Consider the following 24,667-nt stretch of genomic DNA (forward strand, 5'->3'; position numbering starts at 1 on the left):
GTTACCTGATGTGCTTGAAGACTGGGCATTCTTGAAGATCACGGTGTCCCAGGAGCAGGAAATCAGACACCCAAGCTTCATTTATCTTCTGAAATCTCCCTAGCAACCAAGTCAGTAAAGGCCATCCTTCCAGCCGTTACTGCCAGCTTAGAGAACTGGCTGGAGACTGCAGATTGCTCACAACACCCCTGTCTTCTGTTTCACTGGTCTGTTACACGCTGCCATCTTCCACCTCTACTGTGCTGTCTGCATTGTTAATTATCATTTTACAGTTCTGTTCATATAAACTCTTACCTGGTTATTAAAGCTCAGAATTCTTTTGTGAATCCTATAATTTATAAGAAAGCCCTCAAAAGAATAAAATGTATGACTGATGGATATATATGATTATTTCTACCTTATGGATGACTGTACAGAGTAAGCAAGCCTTGTGACTCTAACACACAGCTAGCTGTGTACAAATCCTGAAAGGTGATAACATAAACTTCCAAATAATAAATCTCCAATTAATAATATAAACTTTCTGCCACACCAGGGGTTGTCAAAACTTGGCATAAGGACTGCCTCAACTGGCCCCACCATCACACCTGCAGGTAATCATAGAGCGTGGCCTTAATTTCAGAATCCTGTGGGTACTAGGGGACTAATTCTGACTCCATGAAACTGTGCAATGTGGTGTTGCTTTTAGCAGGCAGCCTGTGAGGACCTCCCCTCCTGCAGTTAATCAGAAGACTCATAGTAATGTGGAACATTCATTTGGAAAAATTGCTGATGCCTGGACTTCATGCCTCATCCATGTTTAGATCATTTTGGTGGTATAGTTGTGCAATGAGTTTGTGTGTGTGTGTCCAGTGATTCTTCAGTGATTGCTATACTACTGAGGGCATCTGTTTATGGGCTGAATAGACAGTAGACCTATTTTAAATTTAGCTGAGATATTGCAGAAGGATTGAGCCCCTCCCTCCCCCCCTTGGACTGGAATGAAGTCAAAAGAGTCACAAAGTCATTGAAATTGGAAAGAGAAACAAATAATTAAGTCCAAACTCATACCTTGCATATGCTGCTCCTGTTGCCTTTCCTCCAGAACAGTCAGTTGCTCAAGAGCTACAAGATTCTTATTCCAGGTTCTTTGTATCTTGAACTCTACCCCGTTAAACTCATCCATCATTCCCCTGGACTCTGCCTTTGAATCATCTGGAATCCTACCTTTTGTGTTCATCCCCTCCAACCAGAACTGTTTAAATAACTTCCTTCTCTCATCTTCCCAGCCCCACTCCCTGCACTAACTCTGCTCCATGGAGCCACCATGGTAATTCTTTAAAATATCAGTTGAGTTATGTCACTTCCTCATTCTGAAATTTCTAGCAGATTCTCATTACATTTGGAATAAAGTACCAAGTTCTCTCCTATGCCTGTAGCGTACTGAGTTATCTGGAATCCGATTAGCATGCTGTCTGCCTCCACCTCCCCTGCTTGCAATTCTCCAGTTATAGTGCCTTTCTGGTTTTTTTCTTTAAGCTGTAACGCATGTCCTAACCACAGGGTCTTTGCATGTGCTGTTTCCTGGTTATTCCTTCCCAAGATGACTAAATGGCCAGCTCTCACAGGTACCTTTTTAAATGTCGTTTTCTTAGGGAGGTCTTCTCTGATTACTCTCTCTGAAACAGTACTCTCTATCTACTAATCAACTGACCATGTATCTATTCCACTGTTTTTTATTCCGGTGTGTACCTCTGCTGGACGTTGCTTTTTGTCTGTGCCCTTCATTGGAGTGGAAGCTTTACAAAGGACCACAATGTCATGTTCATGGCTCCATCTCCAACAGATAAAACAGTACCTGACATGTAATAGATGTTTAACAAATATTTGTTAATCAATGTGGCAATTAAGTTAATTAACAAAGTGTGCCTAATCCTTTCTCATACAGGTAGCCAAAGAGTCAGTGTAATGATGATCGTTGGGTGGTATGCAGGCTCCCTCATAGCGTATCAGCCCTGTGCCAGAATCTTTACCTACTTACCTATTTAATAAAACAACTGTCAAGCACATGCTGTTATTATATCCTGGATAGTAATGAAGTTATGGAGGCCCAGAGAGCCAAATTGCTCAGTCAGTTATTAAATAGAAGATAATTTAACTGGAGGAGATCTGACTTAAAACCCCTAACTGTTGTTGTATACCATATCTGCTAATTTTGAATAATCTTATATAATAGAAAGTTTTTATAGTGTGTATTTCTAGGATAGATCGATAAACTGAATTATACATATATAAATGTATATTATTTCACTCCCCAAATTCCTTACAACAACCAGGCCTGGGCAAGGCAGAAACCGGAAGACAGAGACTCAATTCAGGTCTCACAAGTGGGCAGCAAAAAGAAAATCATGAACATTCTTGAAGAAGATGATGTTACTGTATTATCTATGAGTAGTGAAGAATTTAATCAGAAGAAAGTGTTTTGAAGTAATGAGACTAAAAACAAAAACACCAAAATCCATGAGATATAGTTTCCACTAATCTTTGTTAGTGAGATGTGTCTCTTGTAGGCAACAAATAGATGGTTTTTGCTTTTTAAATTCCATCTACTAATCTGTGACCCTTGATTGATGGGTTTGAGACATTTTTATTCAGGGTTAATGCGAATAAGTTGTAATTTGATTTTGTCATTTTAGTAATGGGTTGTTTATTGATTTAGTCTTCTGTTGTTATTTTACTGGGATATTCCTCACATTTGTCTTTCGTTTTGGTAGGTGCTATTCCTCTTTTCTGTCAAGATAATATCTTTAAGTATCATTTGTAGGGCAGGTTTAGAAGAAGCATATTCTTTAATTTAACTTTACTGTGGAAGAATTTTATTTCATTCTCAAAGACAAAGGAGAACTTTGCTAGGTATGTTATCCTGGGCCGACAATTTTTTGCTTTTAGAATCTGGAATATGTTGTCCATTCTCTTCTGGCCTGTAGAGATTCCTATGAGAGTCTCCTTGCGAATTTAATTGACATCTTTATATGTCAATTGATTTTTTCACAAGCATTTTTTTAAAGATTTATTTATTTTTATTACAAAGCCAGACACACAGAGAGGAGGAGTGTCTTGAATACTTTTTTTTTTTTTGGCTTGGTCCAGCTCTGCTCTTTTTTGTTTGTTTGTTTGTTTCCCCCTGGTGATAGGAAATATCTTTCAATTCTGAGATTCTTTCTTCTGCTTCATTCATCCTATTTTGGAGACTCTCTACTGTTCTTTTAATTTGCTTCACTGTATACACCTTGGGAAGCAATGGGTGATGGCCCAAGTAGTTTTGTCCCTGACATCTGCATGGGAGACTCATATTTTAAAAAATTTTTTATTTTTATTTTTGAAGATATTTACATAGTTGATCAGGGTGGGAAGGATCCAAGGGTTAGGGAAAAGTGGATGTGATCATTGTTTCCAAATTTTCTGTTTCTTCTTCCTATACTCCAGGAAAGGGGGGGAGATTAAGGGAGAAGCCATACCCAGCTTCCCAACCACCCCAGTACCTGGTGATGGTAAATGGCCACTCAATATCAACCCAGGGCCCAATGTGGAGCATACTTCAAGGGTTCTGCCCAAGTGGTTTCAATAGTTCTAAATGCTATGGATCTTGTTAATCGAAGGCTGAGGAAACCCTTTCTATGTCCATTGGTTGACAATCACCTTAGAGTCTCCATTTGCCCCGATTTTTGCTGTCATCATTTGAACTGGGGTAGTTGTCCACTGTGTTCTGTTCTTCCATTGCTATGGTACCAGATGTCCTCTGAAGGCTGCAATAGACTGATATATCCTCCATATGTCTGGGCCTGACGTCTACTGCTCCCTCTTTTCCAATGAGGAGGATGAGTTTTTGTAGCCAGGCTATAGGATCCAGGCCAGGTGACCCGGGCCCCACTGGGCCCCCCATCCCTCACGGACTCAGCTCCCACCACACTCAGAATGGTATGTCTTGCCTCACCTTGGTATTCACCAGTGGGTGCTTCAACCTGGTTCTTCCCAGCCTGCCCCCAGTTCCAGCTCATGCTGATGGGTGTTGCAGCCTCATCCAGTCCAGCCAGCCCCCAGCCCTAATGTGGAGTAGATGATGCTGTGGCCTGACCTGACCTATCCTGCACTCCATCCTGGTTCTCACATCTGCCAGTGGATACTGTGAACTGGCCCAGCCTGGCCCTCATCCAGATATAATTATCTTCTCAAACATTTATTGTCACCTGTTAGTGAAAACATTCAGAATCTTTCCTTTAGCCTTATTGATTTTTTTGGGAAAATGCACATTATCATTATCTACACTCACCCTATGATGCAATAAAAAAAACCCAAAACTTCTATGAATTAGTACCATTGATTATCATTTCTCTTCCCTCTCTCAAACATATCATCCCCAGCAAGTCTCTAATAACCACATTGTTTTTAATTACTATGAGCTAATTTGTTTAGACATTACATGAAAGATGAGATACTCATCTCTACCTTCCTTGCTATTCCACTCAATATAATGGCCTGCATGCTATTGTAAATGACAGTTTCATTCTATTTTAGGGCTGAATCATGTTTCATAATGTATATATATATCTTATTTGTTCATCAGTTGACATACACTTTTTAAATTTTTCTTGGCTGTTATGAATATTGTGACAATTACTGTGGCTTTACAATCTATCATTTGGATGGATAGATTTCACCTTCTTTGGATGCATACCCAGTGATAGAATTGCTGGTTATTTAATTTTCTGAAAGTTTGTTTATTTGAAAGGAAGAATTACAGAGTCTCACCACCCCTCAATAAAAACACACATAGACCTTTCATTTTCTGGTTCAAGGGACTAAAATACTCAGACCATCTTCTGCTGCTTTCCTAGAGGCATTAGCAGTAATTGGATTGGAATCAGGATCTGATCGAATGCTATTGTGGAATGCAATAAGTAGCAGTTTAATCAGCTGCACGAAACTGGCCCCTATGTTTTTTTTTTAATTAATTAATTTTCATTGGAAAGTCAGATGTACAGAGAGGAGGAGAGAAAGAGAGAAAGATCTTCCATCTGATGATATACATCCCAAGTGGCTACAATGGCTGGAGCTGAGCTGATACAAAGCCAGGAGACGGGATCTTCTTCTAGGTCTCCAACACAGGTGCAGGGTCCCAAAGCTTTGGGCCGTCCTCAATTGCTTTCCCAGGCCACAAACAGGGAGTTGGATGGGAAGTTTAGCAGCCAAGACAGGAACTGGAACCCATATGGTATCCTTGTGCATGCAAGGCGAGGATTTAGCCACTAGGCTGTTGTGCCGGGCCTGGCTTATTCTCATAATAATTATAGTGGCAGAATGCAGGTTGTGCCAGAAAATTGTCTAATTCTCTTTACGTAAAATTTAGACAATGCACAGTAGTTCATAATGACTAGAAGCAAATCTGTAATCACTAAGGAATAGCAGAAGAGAATGTGCAAAATGGGAAAAAAGACTTTTTTACAGGGCAGGAAGAAAACATACTTCTGAAAGTTGATAGAAAATTAAATTAGAAAATTTATTTTTATGGAAATACTTTTAAAATCTTGTTTCTTCCTAATATGCATTTACATGAATTCGTGGAGCTCCGTTGAAATATTTTTTGGAAAAATATTTATTTTCTGAAAGAAGAAAGAAGTGAAAACATTTTATTCTTTTGCATTTTTACTCATCTGTATTGTTTGCCCCCAAGAGGACTATTCCTCATATTGCTAATATACATTCTGAATTCAATCGATTGAGTTTCAGTCGAAATGCATGACTAAAATCTGATTCATAAAGATACGCAGTTAGAAAATGTAGTTTTACACCTATTTCTTTGATTCCACATCATATACCACTGTATCTTTTTTTTTTTAATTTTTTAAAATTTTATTTATTTATTTTTTATTACAAAGTCAGATATACTGAGAGGAGGAGAGACAGAAAGGAAGTGGAGCTGCCGGGATTAGAACCGGCAGCCATATAGGATCAAGGCGAGGACCTTAGCCACTAGGCCACGCTGCCGAGCCCTTTTTTTTTTTTAAAAGATTTATTTTATTTTTTATTACAAAGTCAGAAATACTGAGAGGAGGAGAGACAAAAAGGAAGTGGAGCTGCCGGGATTAGAACCAGCAGCCATATGGGATCAAGGCGAGGACCTTAGCCACTAGGCCACGCTGCCGAGCCCTGTATCTTGAATTTAAGTTGCAATGTTGAATTTGAAGCCACATCAGTAAACTTTCTGAACTCTTTACATGTACACTTACTGGTCTGTCTTATGCTTTGAAACATTAGGTACTGCACATTTGGTAAATATTGGGTAAATGAATCCTTCAAATCTCCCAAATGTTGACACATTTCATGAAATAATATTAACACATGATATTCATTAATGTCATCAGTAAGTCTGTCAAAAAAGTCAAGAAGTTGGAAAGCTGACAAGCTTACTATGGCACACACTGCTACTTAAAATTCTAATTTTATCATTGACAAACAACGTAACAATCATTGGCTTTGAAATGATGCTCATTTTCTTTATTTTTTGATAAAATACCAATTTGTTACCAATTGTGAATCGCCAGAATTTGAAGTCCATTAAACATTGTTTAAGTAAAATATATCATTCTTTAAAACATGGTCTTTTCACTCATAGTTCAATCATATGGTTGCTTTTTTATGTATTAGAAATACTTTATGCATAGTGACATAAAGTAGACCCAGTAAGCATTTTGTCTGAAAGATCAGATGGTAATTATTTAGAATTTGTGGACCACTGAATTGTGTGTGTATGTGTGTATACATATATATGTATATATCCTCAGAAATTATGTAAACAAATGGGCCTAATTGTGTTCCAATAAAACTTTGTAAAATCAAGGAACAAGCCAGATATTCTAAATAAGGTATAGTTTTGTCAACTCTTGATTTAAAATATTAGCAAGATGAGTATTTAATGGTAAACAGAACACACTTCTCCAGAGCCTGATTCTCTGAAGCATTGTACAATATGATTCTTCTGTCTGTATTTAGGAGCAGCCATTGTTGCTTGTCTTTATTATATGACCTTCTTATCTGAGGCTAATCTTGCCATCTGAACCCTGGATTCAAGAGTTCATCCTGACTGTAGCTTTCCTCTTTGATTATCTCCACTGTTTTAATCTCACTTCTTTTTGGCTTTTTCTGCTTTGCCACAAGGATAATTACCTTTGTCCCATCTTTAAACAATCAAAAATATTTCCTTGGTCTTCCTCACACCCAGTGACCCACACATTGTTTCTTCTGCTGCTAGACATGGCCACAGCCCCATCATTGTACAGTCATGTGCTGCTTAATACCAGGGATGGCTTCTCGGAAGCTTACTATTAGGAGGATTTTTGCCATTGTGTTGATGTCACAGACCCAAGTATTACATTCCCATCACTAGGAACTGTCTCTATTAAGAGACATAATGCAGATGAGATATGTAAGACTGCCGCAGTTATCACACACATTCTGCTTTATAGTAAACTCTGGATTGGTAGGTTGAGCACACTCTAAAATGATGACTAAATAATACAATGTAGTACATGTTTCAACCAATAAATGCTATTTGAGATCAATATTGTACATTACATACAATATGTAATTGTGTTGCCATAATTATGTAACTGGCATTGCAGAAGGTTTGTTTGTATCACAAATGCAGGAGCCATACCTTTAGCTATGTCCTATTATATTGCAACAGCTATAGTAGCATTAGGCAATGTGAATTTTTCCGCTTTTTTTTTTATAATCTTAGGGGATCATGCTTATATGTCAGTCCATTATTTATTGGAATGTCATTATGTAATATGCTACCGTATTTCCATTTTAGTTCAACACAAAGACATTTTGAAAGTTAAATAGACTAGATTTTCACAAAAGTGAATATGTGTTGGAAATGAGGAGGAAAGTGAATCTTGGACAATTCTTTCTGTAGTATTTGACAAATCTCCTTTGTCTTCTCATTAGTTGAGGTCTAGGTTCTTATCTGACTGCCAGTGGGTCTTCCTAATTTCCTCTTTTTGTCCCTTCTCATATATATTTCCTATACAGAGGCGGTTATTTCTTACCCTGTGCTTGGAGGGTAGTATTTTAGGAGTTACTGAGAAATGTGGTTAAATTTTAAAACAAACAAAAAAGACCCCAAAAAATCTAATCTTATTAACTCTCTCTGCTTAAAGCCTAAAAAGGACTGCCTATAGGCTAAAGTCCTCTCCTTGGACGCGCTGGGATCCCATGTGGGCACCAGTTCTGGTCCTGGTGGCTCCGCTTCCCATCCAGCTCCCTGCTTGTGGCCTGGGAAAGCAGCAGAGGATGGCCCAAGGTCTTAGGACTCCACACCCACGTGGGAGATCCAGAAGAAGCTCTTGGCTCCTGGCTTTGGATCGGCTCAGCTCTGGCCATTGCAGCCACTTGAGCAATGAATCAGGAGATAGAAGATCTTTCTTTCTGTATCTCTTCTCTGTAAATATGAATTTCCAGTTAAAAAATAAGTAAATTAAAAAAAAAGACTTAAGTGGGATCCCTTGTGTGCATAGGCTGGAATCCAAATTCTTTTTTAAGATTTATTTAATTATTTGCAAGTGTGATATGGGGAGAGAGAGAGAGAGAATCACTCCTCATATTGGTACAACATCTGGGTCTATTTTAGGCCAAAACCAAGAGGCAAGAACCAGGATTCCATCCAGATCTCCTACATATGTGGCAGGAATCTTAGTGCTTGAGCTACCACGTGCTGTCTTCTAGTTGTGTTAACACGAAGGTGGTTTGAAAGTGGAATAGCTCAACCAGCACACCTCCCACTGATTTAGGTGAGGGACGAGTGTGTGATGGGCAGAGCCGGGAAGAGCTGCAATACTCATCGGTTCCAATGGAGGTCGGGGCTCAGAATAGAACCAACCCAGGGATTACAACCACCAGCTGATCGGAGTGATAGACTGTGGCGGGCACTGTGCTTACTAGTAGTGTATTTAGGAGCCTGGACTGGGAACACCTCAAAGTTTCTTTGGGGATTCCCCTGAACAAAATGGAGGAATCAAAACATTAACCAAGAAAAGATAGAAGATGGAGTAGATCAATCAACCACCTCAGCTATATGTTTGCAGCGAAAAACTGGACAAGGGGAAACTCTAAGATGGACTATGTCAATCAGTGGACTCTGCACCAGTCTCATTGTACCTGGATTGTTGTTGATCTAATTGATCGAGGTGATGCTCTGCTGGCTCTGCCCTCAAACCTGAGAGGGCCTCCCTAAGAGGCCGTTGAACTTGACTGGACAAGTGGGATGCTGGACTCTGTATGGTGTGAGCTTTTAATTAGGGAGTCTCGGTGGAACTTGGGCTGTGGTTATGCATCAAGGTGGGGGGACTCACCATGGGGGAGGGGTTTGGGGTGAAGGGGGGGAGAATCCCAGTACCTATGAAATTGTGTCATGTAATACACTGTAATTAATGAATAAATGAATAGAAAAATTAAAAAAAAATTAAAAAAATAAAAGTAAAAAAAAAAAAAAGAAAGAAAGTGGAATAGCTGACACTGAAGCCGGAACTCTGATGTGGGATGTGGTGTACCAAGCTGCAACGCAACACTGCCCACATGCAAACTCATTAGTGTTATCTGTGAGATCATCACTAGACATCCCCTGACTTGTCAACTTAACAGACAAGTACTCATGGGTTTCAATTTTTTCTTTTTTCTTTTTTTGCATCAAAACTTAGCTTTCAGTTCCATTTTCCATGAGCTTTTCAAAATTTGAATTAACTTATTTTCATTTGAAAGGCAGATTTGTAACTAGAAAAGAGAGAGAGAGAGATTCCAACCATCCATTCACTCCAAATGACTGCAACTGCTGAAGCTGAGTTCATCCAAAGCCAGGAGCCAGGAGTTTCTTCCAGATCTCCCACATGAGTGCAGGACTTGGACCATCCTCCACTGCTTTCCCCAATAATAATTAAGGAGCTGGATTGGAAGTAGAGCAGCTGTGTCAAGAACCAACATTCATATGGGATGCTGGTGCTGCAAGCTGTGGCCTCATTTAGCCTGCCACAGCACCAGCACCTTCCTTGAGCTTACTGAAGTTCCCTGATATTATCCAGACTGCCACAGTCCTCTGGTGACATTCACCACTAATAGCTCTACTATGTACATCTGCTAAAAGATGTCCTTACTCCTCTCACATCTTAGAACTTTCTTCAACGTCTCAATTTTCTCTCTCTAGATTCTCTCCTAATGCCCTCTCCCCACCCCACCCCAGCCACTTTCTCCCACTGCAGCATGTGTAGAACAATACTCACAAAGATTTAGTTTGGGTACTTATGTATGCAGGCAGCTTGCAATCCTTGTAGCACCCTGGAAGGTAGTAGTATTGACTCTATTTTCAAGATGAGATGCTCTGTCAGTTAGAAATTTAAAATCCCCCACCCATATTACATATCTTACTAGGATCTGGACTTTCTGCTCTATCATGTTGTCTTTATTTACTCGTGTCTTATATAGAGCTTTCTCTCACGGTATCTGAACATGACTGTGCCTCCTCCGGGGTAACCCACTTCTATATTTCTGGATCCCAGTTCAATTAATAAATGAGTGAAAAAAAATACTTTTGACTGACAGAATCTGGAGTGTAAGGTGGTCCTGCTGTGATGTAGTCTATCTCAGAGAACAATATTATGGCATGGCAATGCACATTTTATGAAGAGCTGTTTATATCATTGGCTTGTACCTTTGGCTCAGTGTTTGTTTATTGTGCCCAGGGCTCTGTGAAGCGTGGTCATAGAAAGGCTTGGTTGTGACTATCATCTTGCAGGAGCTTTGGGGTAACAGCTTCATGTCTAGTCTGAGCAGGCAGTCAGACAAAGAGCCCTGGACTGTTGTACTGCATTTGAAACACACCTGGGCAGACTTCCTGAAGGATGAGAGTAGCTGTGTGGATGGGAATGATGACTAAAATTTGCAGTAAGCCTTAAGTAAAAAATAGGCCTAGTTTGGTCCACTTATGAAGTAGAACAGTAATTGATGTCCTTTAGCCCAGGAGTGGTCAAGCACTATGTTTTAAAAACCATATTTACTGTAGCAGAGAAATGTATGGCTTGAAAGTCACTGGGCGGCTTGAAGATCACTGGGCTTGGATGCTAAGTGAGTAAGTGGGCGTGTCTCTGCCTAGGTTGTGTGGAATTTCCTGGAAACTGAAGTGCTTCTCTGCAGGCTGTCTGTGGCCTGTAATAGAAGTCATGCAGTACCTGTTGTCCTAAAGAGGTTAGCATATGGTATCACTGAAACACTTAAGTCTGCACTGTCCAGTGGGCTCAGTTTCTCTTCCTTAGCACACGACCTATTGTTGTCTCAGTTAAATTTTTTGCTGAACCAACCTTTTTTTTCTAAATTCTAGAACCCACTATGGGCCAGCATATGTCCCCCTCACAATACCTATCATATTAGTATGTGGATGTGGACAATGAATGCTTTCTAAGGGCCTATAAAATAAGGTTGAGTCATAATTTAGTGCATGCACGTTCCTCTAGGAATGCATAGATGGATATTGTGGGATTTTTTTCTCTATTACTAGTTACACTGATGAATGTATGTTTTGAGTTATAGTATTCTCAAAAATATATTTATGTTACTGCCTTCAATTGCAATATAGAATAAATGCCTGCATGTTTGGAGCATTGCACTTGGAGTGGTAGCATAGAAAATTAGCATGAGATTTAGCTTACATGGAGTAATTTTAGAAATAACATCTGTACCGGCTAAGAGATAAAACTCAGAAGTTAATGCACCACTAACCATAATATTCAATAAGTAAAAAGTGGTGATGCATTAATCCTGTGACTATGAAATGTATTGACATTATGTCTTTGTGGGACCTGGTACGATAGCGTAGTGGCTAAAAACCTTGCCTTGCATGTGCCAGGATCACATATGGGTGCCAGTTTGTATCCTGGCTGCTCCTCTCCCCATCCGGCTCCCTACTTGTGTCCTGAGAAGGCAGTCAAGGATGGCCTAAAGCCTTGAAACCTGCACCCATGTGGGAGACCCAGAAGACGATCCTGTCTTGTGGCTTTGGATTGGCTCAGCTCTGGCCATTGCAGCTCACTTGGGGAGTGAATCATCAGACAGAAGATCTTCCTCTCTGTCTCTCCTCCTTTCTGTATATCTGACTTTGCAATAAAAATATATAAATCTTTTTTTAATCTATTTTATTGTATTGTTGACAATCTTTACATAGTTAATTACACTTAAAGGAAAAAGAAGAAAAAAAAAGAAGAAAAAAAAAGGTTCAGGGGGGTAGGAAAGTGGGTAATGCTATTATGTCAATATTGTTTCCGTCATGTATCTGAGGTAAAGGGGGATATTGAGGGAGAAGCCCCACCTGGTTTCCCGCCCACCCCAAGTCCCGGATGTGGGGCATGTTCTGAGATATGTGCTCAAGTGGTGTTAATAGTTCTCCAGTTATGAATCGCTGCCAGTTTCGCTCGATGAGGTCATCCACTGATTGATATGGTCCATCATAAAGTCTCCGTTTGCCCCATATTTCGCTGCCAACATATAGCTGAGATGATTGTCCTGTTCTGTCTTCTGTCTTTTCTTGGTTAGAGTTCTGAGTCCAGCAGTTCGATTGGGAGATCTCCCAAGATACTTTGAGGTATTCCCAGATTAGTTTCTTGTATGTTCTAGCAAGCACAGGGCCCGGCACAGTCCATCACCCCGATCAGCTGGTGGTTGCAATTGCTGTGTTGGTTCTGTTTTCAGTCCCTAGTTGCACTGGAACCAATGGGTGTTGCAGTCCAGTCTGGTTCGGCCCTTACATCAACCAGTGGGAGCTGCAGCCTAGTTGGGGCGACCCACAATAACCCCCACCAAGCCCGCCCCCTACTCTGGTTTGCCAGTATGTGTAGCAGACTAGTCCAGTCTGTCCCATATCCCATTTGGCTCTGGTACTTGTCAATGGGTATTATAGCTTAGTTCTATCTAACCAACTCAACCATCCAGCCCTCACATATGTGGTTGAGTGCCTCTCTATCTAGCCATCCCAGGCCCCGTCCTAGTTTTCATGCCCTCCCACGGGAGTAGTGACCCAAGAGGGGGGAACCCACTTTTCCCTCCCAGGTCTCTCTGTCCCAGTTTATGCACTCTTTAGGTGGTCCTGTGATTTGACTTGACAGAATTAGTCCCCAGTGCCAGCTTCTGCCAGCTGATGCTGCGGCCCTGATCTAGTCCACGTGCAGCGCACAGGTGTTGTAGCCTTGCTTAGTCGGGTCTGTCTCTATCCCAGCCCAGGCTCTCCAGTGGGAGTGGCTGTCCAGCGAGGGGACCAGCCCCTTAATCCACCCGCCAGCTCTGCCCCTTCCTTCCTGGATCTCACGTGTGCTGGATGGTTGCTGCTTTCATATCCAGTACAGGCAACCATGCCCTGGCATTCCATAATGTGTGCTGGTTTTGTCGCAACCAAACCCGGCCCATCCCACACTCTGTTCTGGTGATCGGATTTGCCAGTGGATGACATGAACTGATTCAGCCTGGTCTGCTCCTGACCCATGCTGAATGCATGCCAGTGGGAAACTTTCCATGGCCTATTCTGGGCTGTTTCCCATCATGCTTCTTGCGCTTACCTGCAGGGACTGTGTTCTGCCAGAGGAGTTGCCCAGGCTCCTCCATCAGAACCCCCCCTAATGCCAGATTTTGCGCTTGCCAGGGGGTTTTTGAGCCAACCCTACTCGGTTCACCTCCTGTCCTAGCAGGAACAGTGGCTTTTCCTGGCTGGCTTTCACCCCATTCTGGTTCTTGTTGTTGGATGTTTCAGCCCAGCCATGGCTTGTCCATACCCACATACAGCTCACACATGGCTCAGTAGGGGGTTGAGACCCAGCCTAGTCAGTCCCACACCTGTCCTGGTTCTCCATAACACCAGATGGTGTTGGGATCTGAACTGGCCTGGTGCATCCAATCCCAGCCCACACTAGTGCCTTGGGTGACTACAACTGTTTCTTAGATAGAATGCAGCCCCCATTCCAGCACATACACCCCTTGGTGGGAAACTCATCCCAGTTGTGGTGTCCCCTTACCTCCCATATTGGGCCTATTCCTAGCCGTAAATCACACACCTGCCTGTGGTTGCTCTGAGGACCATTAGGTGCTAGCCTGCTAGACAAGCCGGAGTTTATCTTTTACTTGATAGGTGTTCAAAGCTCAGCATTATTAAGGGATTGGAAGTTCTTCAAAGGAAGAGTTACTGGTATTGGGAATCTTTAGGATTGACTCAGATCCCAGATACAGTGGGGTCAGCCTAGAGCTATCTGAGCAGCGATTCAGACATCCATTACCCCAGAGCTCCCCGGCCGGGCAGCCAGCAGGCACAGCCTGGCGCCAAATGGCGCACTGGCCGCCAGGGCCCAGCCCGCCATGAGCCAAGAGCACATGGCGGGCTGGGGTCGGGATTCGAGCTAGATGTCCTCTCCCACAGCCCTCCGGTCGCCTCTGGCAGCCGGAGGTTTAAGCCCGCAGGCCCAAGGTTGCGCCCCTCCCCAATCCTGCTCACCGCCCAATGAGGGCGGTGGCTGGGCCCTGGACATACCCAGTCACGGAGGCCTCCCCCCTCGGCGTACTCACCCCGGAAGGAAGCAGGCCCCGCACCCAGGCATGTCCGGCCCAGCCCGCCATGAGCCAAGAGCTCATGGCGGGCTGGGGTCGGGATTCGAGCTGGACGTCCTCTCCCGCAGCCCTCCGGTTCCCCTCTGGCACTAAATCTTTTTTTAAAAAGGAATTATTTTTGCAAAAGCTGAAGAAGAAAGTAGATTAGCAGAGGGAGAATGGGAGAGCCATACAATTTATTCTTAGAATTCTACCTGTGTAACACATAAAATATGTTTTCTTTATATTAATAATTCTTTCAAAATTTAGAACAGAGTAGAGAATAGAATTTAACAGTATATATGAATGTATTTGTTCAAGAACATACATGCTGGGCCCAGTGCGGTAGCCTAGTGGCTGAAGTCCTTGCCTTGCAGCCACTGGGATCCCATATGGGCACTGGTTATAATCCCAGCAGCCTCACTTCCCATCCAGCTCCCTGCTTGTGGCCTGGGAAGGCAGTTGAGCATGGGCCAAAGCCTTGGGACCCTGCACCCGTGTGGGAGACCTGGAAGAAGCTCCTGGCTGCTGGCTTTGAAGTGGCTCAGCTCTGGCCTTTGGGGCCATGTGCAAAGTGAAATTAGTGAACAGAAGATCTTTCTCTCTGTATATCTGACTTTGCAATAAAAATAAAGTAAATCTTTTTTAAAAAAAGAATGTTGTTTAATAGATTTTGTGGTCATGTGTAAGATAATTATGTTTAATTGAAAAAAAAATTTTTTTTAAAGATTTATTTTATTTTTATTACAAAGTCAGATATACTGAGAGGAGGAGAGATAGAGAGGAAGTGGAGCTGCCAGGATTAGAACCAGCGGCCATATGGGATCAAGGCGAGGACCTTAGCCACCAGGCCACGCTGCCGAGCCCAATTGAAAAATTTTTATTGCCAATTATCAAAGTAGTATTGGGATTATATTTTAGTAGGTATAAATGTCTAAAATATGAAATGAAGTTCTGTGTGTGACGGTTATTGTCACTTACTGCTCTTTTCTGTTTCCATAGATTTGATCCAGGCTACCAATGAGACCAATGTTAACATTCCTCAGATGGCTGACACACTCTTCGAGCGGGCCACCAACAGTAGCTGGGTGGTTGTATTTAAAGCTTTAGTGACAACACATCATCTCATGGTACATGGGAATGAGGTAAACAAAGCACGCTTAACTTTTCCTTTTTCAGCAGAGGAAGGAGGCTTTAGAAAAAGAATATGGTAGTGATCTTAATCCTTTTTAGTTTTCACTAACCAGAAAAAAAAAAATCTGTGTCATTTAGGATCATTTGGGTTACAGTTTTATTCTATTTTTCTGTTTTATTCTTCCATTTGGCCAATTTTCAAAATAAATTTATGTTTGATATTATCTTAGAAATCCTGAAGTATTAAATATTATTGCTACCTAAAATGTCATATAAACCTCCTCGTGAACAAAAATATTTTAGGAGTGAAGAAAAAATAAGACTACTTTTTTGATATAAAGTATACTTGCTTTTAATTGAACATTGCTTTCATGAATATTTGATTTGGGAAAATATTGTTAATGTTAGATTTCCTTATAAAGGACTGTACCACTGTTTCTAAAATGGGGAAAATCTGTTGCAGGGTTGGAGTTTGGGCGGAAAGCCCAGTCTATACGAAGTTGTACCACATAATTCAAAAATTCAAAATTAAAAAATATATATAATAAAAAATTATGTTTTTCATTTTATATACATATCTGTTGAATCCTATTAAATTGCAGTGTTTCCATTGCATGCAGAAATGTAAGATTATATTATTTAAGTTAACTCAGCAAATTTAAGCAACAGTTATCCCTTCTTAACCTCAGAAAAAGTCAGCAAAGTAGGAAGACATGTGAATATAGCTAAGAGATTACAAGGAACGTTTTTAAAAAACAAAAATTAAACTTAAAAAATTGTTAGAATCAGAAATTATTTAAAGGTGTAATTTGAAAGTGTGTAAATTTAATCCCAATTTTTGTTTTTCAGAGATTTATTCAGTATTTGGCCTCTAGAAATACATTATTCAATCTCAGCAACTTTTTGGATAAAAGTGGATCTCATGGTGAGAATATTTAAAGTTGATATATTTTGCTTTTCTAATATTTTAAATTTTGGATGGAGAATATAAATAAATGTTACAAGTGATGGCTCTATTATTCAATGAAAATGCAAAAATAGTTTTATGAAAGTAGCTATAAAATATTTCATTATAGACAACTCAGCATATAAAATAGCTATTTGTTTTGTCATTTTTCAGTGTTTAGAAAGTAATAGTTGAGTTGCTAGATACCTACCCATTGTTTGTTTATGAAGGTGTGAGAGATAATAAAATGAAGGATGCCTTCTTAATGGGAAAAAAGTGATCCAGTCTTAACATACTCATATTTGGAGATTAAAAAATTTGAGCCACAACCATTTGTGCATTTCTCATATTTACTGATTGCTGGTTTTGCGCAAGGCAGACATATCAAACAAGTGGACTGTTTTCAAATGGCTACGTGCATTAAGTGTGAGAAGGTTGCTACTTCAAATAGTGAACAAAAATGAATGGAAAAAAATTTTAATGACATTTGTGCAAGGATAGCAGAACAATCATAGTCATGGAATACATGTCAAAATAGTTTCATTATCTTCCATCTCCCTAGAATGTGTGAGGAAGATGTGAAATACAACCTACCAGGATCATAATTGCTAACTCATAGACAACAGACTCGAATCAGCATTAGACAGTAGTTAAACTACAAAGACATATAGGGGGAATCAAGAGTGATCCTGGCAACCTCTTAACAGGAGGTCATATGCACAGAGGGGGGGACCCCAGAGTGGAGCAGGGGGACAGGAGGAGGCTTGTATCCCAACCCTGAAGACTCACGGATCCTCACCAAGGACTGTCAGTACGAGCACCAAGGATTACATCCCAACTGCCAAGGAGACCACAGGGAATTGGAGTGCCTTCGGAGGCCAAGAACTAGGTCATCCACTCCCACTTGGATCTGCCACATGGGATAAAAGAAGTCCAAATCCTTCCTCGCAGGATCCAAGGGCATCAGAACAACAGCCAGGAGCCCTGAGCAGTCCGCAGAAACAGAACAGTAAACTTCCTTGGGGACTCAGGAGAGGAGCTTTCTCTGGTCCTCGCTTGGTTCCAACCTTGGGTCCCCACTCTCTCTTGCAATGACCATCAGGATCGCTCCGGACACCCCGCAAAACAAACAACCAAACAAACAAACAAAAAATCTAGGATAGAGAACAACAAGGAAAGCTTAGAATCAGACAGGAAACAGTCAGCGTGGATTCTCTTACACCTTACTAGGTGGGACACAAAGATTACTTACTCCTCACTAGGGTATTGAGGATTTCTCTGCACACACCTCCTAAAACTGTTCTGCACCTAAACTGTTGACATATGTCTTCTTAGAGTTATAGAGTTAAACTACCCAAAAAACAGCCAGGTTCAGCAAAATCATGCTTCAACGCTATAAACTGCTAAATATTATAATTGAAACAGACACGAGACAGCTGAACAATAATCTCTAGCCATTTTAAGATGTATAGAACCCGGTTGTATATAAACTAAAATTGAAATGTCGATGAAGTAGTCACAGGAGGTGCTTAAGAACTTGCATTTTTTTAACATATTGGTTACTCAATACTATGTCAATTAATTCCATAACGTTATAAATTGTTGCTGATGTTATGTTGGGGCTTTTAATTGATCGGGATGATACTCTGCCAGCTCTACCTTCAGACCAGAGAAAGTCTCCCCAACAAGCTGTTGAACTTATCTGAACAATAAGATGCTGGACTCTATGCTCGGTATATGCTTGTAATGAAAGAATCTCAGCTGAACTTGAACTGTGGTTATGCAGCAAGGTGGAGGAATCCATCATGGGAGGAGGGTTTGGGGAGAGGTGGGGGGAAATCCCAGTACCTATGAAATTGTCACATAATGCAATGTAATTAATTTAAAAAAAAGTAAAAAAACAAAAAAAACAAAAACAAAACAAAACAAAAAATAGTTTCATTAGCAGTACAGCATTAAGTGAGGTTTGTCTGTATTGGAGGAGTTAAGACAAATTAGTATAAAACAGAGCACAATTAAATTGAGGATATTTTATTAATGAATTTTATTTCCTCTCCCTGACCCAGGTTATGATATGTCTACCTTCATAAGGCGCTACAGTAGATATTTGAATGAAAAAGCTTTCTCTTACAGACAGATGGCATTTGATTTTGCCAGAGTGAAGAAAGGGTATGTTTTTTATTTGTCATGCTTACTGAAGTAGAATTAAGTTATTGGGGGAATATTGATTTATTTTATCTGAGTTTATAGACCAATACATTCTTATTCGGAAGGCCATTTATCATCACCTGATAAAAGAAATTCCAGTAGTGTTCAAGTTAGACTTGAGATTGTAGCACCTATTATAGCTTTAAGCAGAAAAATCTGTATTACAGTTTAGTTAGCACACTATACATTTTATATAATAAAATAATTTAAAAATTGTTAAACATACATTGTATATGTACTTAAATAATTAAGAGAGAGAACTAAGATAAGGTTCATTTAACAAACAGTACTGTGCTGCAGATGAAGGGAGCTGTTTTAGTGTGTTCTGATTGAAATGAAACAACTTTTGCCAGAGATCTGCCTTTGAAAGGTTATATTATCAAAGAAAACACACACATGCACACACACCATACTAAAACAGATTAAGAAGATGTCACTGAAAAAGAAACACCTGGATTTTAATGCATGATTGCTATTTCTCTATAAATAGATGTGTAGTCAGAAATGTTTGCCCGGTAGTTTGTACACAGCTGTATTTGTTCCTAGTGGTTCCTAATGTGGCAAGATTTTAAAAGGTTTAGTATCTTAATCTCAAGAATCCACAGGAAGAGAGATAATTCTATCTCTGAAAGCTGAGCTAACCTCATATTGGAGTTACTTTTTTATTATAGTGGCATAAGATAGAAACTTGCTGTTCAATGTCAATTAGGTTCCTGTGGATGAATATAAATTCAGGGCTTTTCGTTAGAAATGATTCTAGTTCCTACACCTTTCCTGTGACTGCTCACATGGCCTGGATCAACGCTAGCCAATTTTCCCAACTAAATACAGGCCTTTCTGCAATAGATCCACAGCCCTTTTGAAATTTTCTATACCCCTTACAGCCACGTAAGGACACTTTGGGATGCTTTACCCAGCCCCAGCACGAGACAGATTCTGAAAATTGCCATTAGCCTCCTCTCTACATCACCTGTGTTGTCACCCTGTGACCATATATAAATACAGGGATTCCATCAGAGGTCTGTACGTAGTTATGGCGTGCAGCTTCTCTCTGATACTCCCTTCAGCACCAACTTCCAGTCTCGTCTTCTGCAGCTGAACTCTTTCCTCTGTTTGTCAAAGCTTCTCATATTAGCACACTTTTTTTTTTCATGATAGTTTGAGCACCTGGTAATCCCAGATTTACAACTTATTTGTAGACTTACAAGACAAGTGTTTTCTTTCTGAAAAGAGAGAGAGAGAGAGAGAGAGAGAGAGAGAGAGAGAGAGAGAGTTTAATTTTTAACACTATTACCTTTGTTATAGATTTGCAAACATCCATCCAGAAATTCTACTGACTTCTTTTATCCATGTATCATCACTGTCTTCCCAAGGTCTCTTCTGATAGAAAGAAAGCATTTCTTTTATGGTTGAGGAGTGAGAATGGACAAGTACATGTAGTTTAAGCAAAGAAGAAAACTACAATCTCTCAATCCCTCAAAAAGGATCCCAAAGAAAAACCAGGAAATGGGGAAGGGGGATATAAAAAAACAGGGTGTGTGGGCTTGCATTTTCCATATACAACAATGTTCTATCCTTTTCTTTTTAAAAAATAAAAACTGTAGGGCTGATGGTGTAATGAGGACAATGGCCCCGGAAAAACTACTAAAGAGTATGCCAATCCTGCAGGGACAAATCGATGCACTACTTGAATTTGATGTATGTACCTTACCAGAAACTCTTTCTTATTGCAGTCAATATTGTCTTTTACTTGCAGGTGGGCTAAGATTAAATCCAGAGGTTTCCTCAAGAAACCACTTTAGAGACCCTTTAGTTAGATAAAAATAGAGATAGGTGAGGTTCCTAAATTTTCTAACCAGCTTACTACGTGTTCATACTTGATTCATGGACAATTATGAGTGGTGCATTTCTGGAGGTTCCAATTTTGAGTAGGATGGTGACCTCCTGTAGTGCTTGACTGGATCAAGTGTCTGAAAGTTCATGTATAACTTGAATTAACTTGAAATAACTTGAACTCACTGTTAGGATTTTCGGAAACTGCAGAAATGACACTATCCACCAAAGACAATTTTTCATTTGGTCCTCAATACTTGATCCCTCCTGGCAACATCAATAGGATTTATCTGTGAAAACCATGCTTATATCTTACCTGTGGTGGTGGATACACATGTGATTAAATTGTATAGTCCAAGTGTACACATGCACACACAGATGCCTACCAGCAAACCTAATCCCAGGGGAAACAGAGTAGCACAGGTGGATCATATCATTGGCAATATACAGATTGTGATTTTTAACTCCAGTTTCGTGGAGAAGAAACCGTGTTCATAGCTTATGAGATTACTCTGTATTACTTCTTACAACTGCATGTGAATTTGAAGTAAAAGCAGTAAATCAATACCTGAGTCATGCAAATGAAATACTTGAATATGTACGAAGACTCATAACTCACATTTTCTGCTTTTCTGTGCTTGGGGAGTTGTCTAAGGCAAAAGTGTTCTTCAAAACTTGTAAGTTAAATTTTCTGTTACAAGTGTGTGGTTTAGTGTATAATTGAATCCTAATTACAACAGCTAACTTGTGTGAAGTTTCAGTAGAAGTAGCAAACCGTCTGTTTTTGACATTTTTGATTGTGAGGACCTAACTTGATATCTATGTAATTGCTTCTCCTAACTCTTTTTCTATTAATTTTTCTTTGCTTTCCTTGCTCTTAATGGGAATATTTGTGTTAAAAAAGAAAAGCCATGAAAGGGAAAAGAACAGAACCTGATAAGTTGTGGACAAGGATGAGGGAGTGTGGAAAAATTATGCTGCTTTGTGTTAGTGATCATAGTATTTGGTGAATATTGAATGTATATGAGTTTTAGGAGTTATTTTAAGAGTAGCAGGCTGAAGTATTTTACTCTTCTTCAATATTGAGTTTTACAGGCTCCTAGAGCCTAAATTCTCTCACATAGTTGTTTTTAGGTAGAAGAAGCTCAGAAATGTGATAGAATGTGCTAAACCAAAGACAAGGTATTAAAAGGGAGATTTGATTGAAGTGTGGATAATTGATTCAATAGAATGTATCTATATTTTATTTTATCAGGACCAACTTCAATGACATATTGAACTAGAATATATGCAAACCATCTTATGACGTTGCAGGTGTTACTAAGAAGTTTGCTCAAGACTTTAGAGTATGAATGAATTTCTTAGTAATTATAGGAGACATATTTAAGTAATCATTTGAGACATTTGATTTGAAAAAAATGAGGAGTTAGTGGTATGTAGTTAACTAAATTTTTGTCTTTTTTAGGTGCATCCAAATGAATTAACTAATGGTGTCATAAATGCTGCATTTATGCTACTTTTCAAGGATCTTATCAAACTTTTTGCTTGCTACAATGATGGAGTTATTAACTTACTTGGTAAATACAACTTCTGAAACGTATCTGGGATGATGGGATATTGAATTCTGTGGAATGGAACCATTGTCACACTTCTAGTACTGTAAAGTGAGTGCTTGGCAGAGGAAGTGTTGTATGGAATGCCATGATGTGGATAAGTCCACATACAGTGGTGCTGGCAGAGCAGTATGGATACAGATGATAAATAGATCTTCAGGATGACTGTTCATTACAGTGTTAGCATATTTATGATCGCCTTCCTAGTAAAAAGTTTTAATCCTCAACCTGTTACTTGGCAAATTACTGGTATCCCTGAACTACTGTGTTGTGATAATAAATCAGATTTGATCTTAAATATCGGCTGACTGAGGACCCAGCAACAATGGTAGGCCTATCAGTACTGGTAGAGGGAAGCCTCTGCTCTTCATCTAATTCATAAACTTCATTTCAAATATCGGAACCGTTTCCTTTGGAGTTAGTTTATCTTCTTGTTTATTGAGCTCCTATTATTCACATACCGTGTTCTTTGCATTTCTATGAGATGTAAAGATTTTTTTGCTTCCTAGTTTATAAGATTCATCTGCTACCTTTACTCTGGACCTCCGTGACTACAATCTCTCGATTTTATTTTTCTCAAGTTGCTCAACATGTAGGTCAATAGCTCATTGCTACCCAAAATTTGGTTTAGACATACATGTTATGTAGATACTTCTATGACATAAAGTAGAAAATCAAATAGTCACATTAGCAAAAGTTTGACCTACTGTAAAGATTTATTTCTGCTGTCAAGATCATCCATTTTCTAGAGTTATAATTTGTCAGCCCACTTCCTGATGGAAGAAACATAAGGAAACATCTCAGAACAAAACCTGACGTTTTTTCATTTTTCATTCCATTGATCATAGGAAACTTCTTAGTGGCCTGTTACCTAGAGGAGAAACAGCAATACGGGAAAGCAGGTGCATAGGAAATACAAATTTTCAAATGAAAGTTCAACATTGAGTTATGTACAACCTGCTAGAGGCTGATGTCTGACGTATCTGATTTGATAATAGGATGTTCTTGTACTTATCTAGCTTTATATTTTGGCACATAAGGTACTAAAGGTGACTACCCTAGGTCTAAGGAACATTTAATATTCTATGATCAAGATCTTAGTCTCTAGAAATATATGAAGAGCATGCGAGGCACCTGAGAAGTCCCTACTCTGGAATCATAAACTCACTAAAAGATAGACTTAACCATAGGAGTATAGAAGATTTTCCTTTCCCTCACGTTTTACCACTGCATTGCCAAAGACACACTGATGGAAGTTCATTTTTATGTGCATATCATGTTCAAATATAAAGCAAAAATTAAAAATCATGCTAAAAAACAAATGATTTGAAGACATAGGGCAAAACTCAGAACCAAAAAAGGCAGGAATATTTGAATGATCTGTCCAGGAATTTATGAATAATATGCTAAGGAGCTAGGTAAAGTAAAAAATATCCAGAAACAGATGAGCAATATAAGCAGAAAAATGCAGACCCTGTGAAAGAACCAAAAGAAATGCCAGAGTGACTGGAGTTGTTGCACAGTGGGATAAACCGCAGCTTACTATACCGACATACCATATCAGATCCTGACTGACATACCATATCAGATCCTGGCTGTTCTGTTTCTAATCCAGATCCCTGCCAATGAACCCGGGAAAGTAGTGGAAGATGGCCCAAGTCCATATACCTCTGCCACTGAGATGGAGTTCTGGGTACCCTGTATAGGCTTAGATATTGCAACTAATTTAGTATTGAGCCAGCAGATGAAAGAGTCATGCTCTCTCAAAAAAAAAAAAAAAAAAAAACTGTGTCTATTACAGAAATCTAAATGGTAATAGCATTCCAAAGTGTAAGGAATAATGGCCAGATAGGGTCATTTGTGAATTCTGTCAAACTTGAGAAATTAAACCAGTTCTGAACAGCTTCTACCAAAAGAGATGTAGAGGAATGTTCCTTCATGGGCTGAGGTGTAATTATATTAATGCCAAAATCAGACAAAAAATCACAAGAAAAGGGAACCACAGACCAACATTTTGCATGAATGTGGATGAAGAATCACCAACAAAATATTTATTAACAGGTTAAATCCAGAATATATGAGGGCAGTTATATATCATTACAAATAGAAGTCACAGGACCTAGCTAATACTATAATATAAGAAATGACAATTATATTTACACATATTGAGAATGAGGAAGGAAAACAGCCTTTATTTATTTTAGCAACAAGAGCAGAAACAGTCATGTAGGAAGAATAAAAGGCTAATGTACCATGTCAGTCACTTTCTGATATGTCAGCAAAA

General features: G+C 39.7%; 1 protein-coding gene across 7 annotated transcripts in view; it reads left to right on the forward strand.

Moving 5' to 3' along the window:
* The window catches only part of SNAP91 (synaptosome associated protein 91), a 126,796-nt gene that overhangs the window by 33,757 nt on the left and 68,372 nt on the right, over window positions 1–24,667 (forward strand). For all 7 annotated transcript variants that reach the window (XM_058661054.1, XM_058661055.1, XM_036493880.2 and 4 more), the window contains exons 3-7: window positions 15,652–15,794; window positions 16,633–16,708; window positions 18,796–18,898; window positions 20,542–20,635; window positions 22,236–22,347. In XM_058661054.1, coding sequence (XP_058517037.1) covers window positions 15,652–15,794; window positions 16,633–16,708; window positions 18,796–18,898; window positions 20,542–20,635; window positions 22,236–22,347 — 528 coding nt within the window. The remainder of the gene's footprint in view (window positions 1–15,651; window positions 15,795–16,632; window positions 16,709–18,795; window positions 18,899–20,541; window positions 20,636–22,235; window positions 22,348–24,667) is intronic.

The sequence above is a fragment of the Ochotona princeps genome, chromosome 1, assembly GCF_030435755.1.
Source record: "Ochotona princeps isolate mOchPri1 chromosome 1, mOchPri1.hap1, whole genome shotgun sequence".
Taxonomy (NCBI): Eukaryota; Metazoa; Chordata; class Mammalia; order Lagomorpha; family Ochotonidae; genus Ochotona; species Ochotona princeps.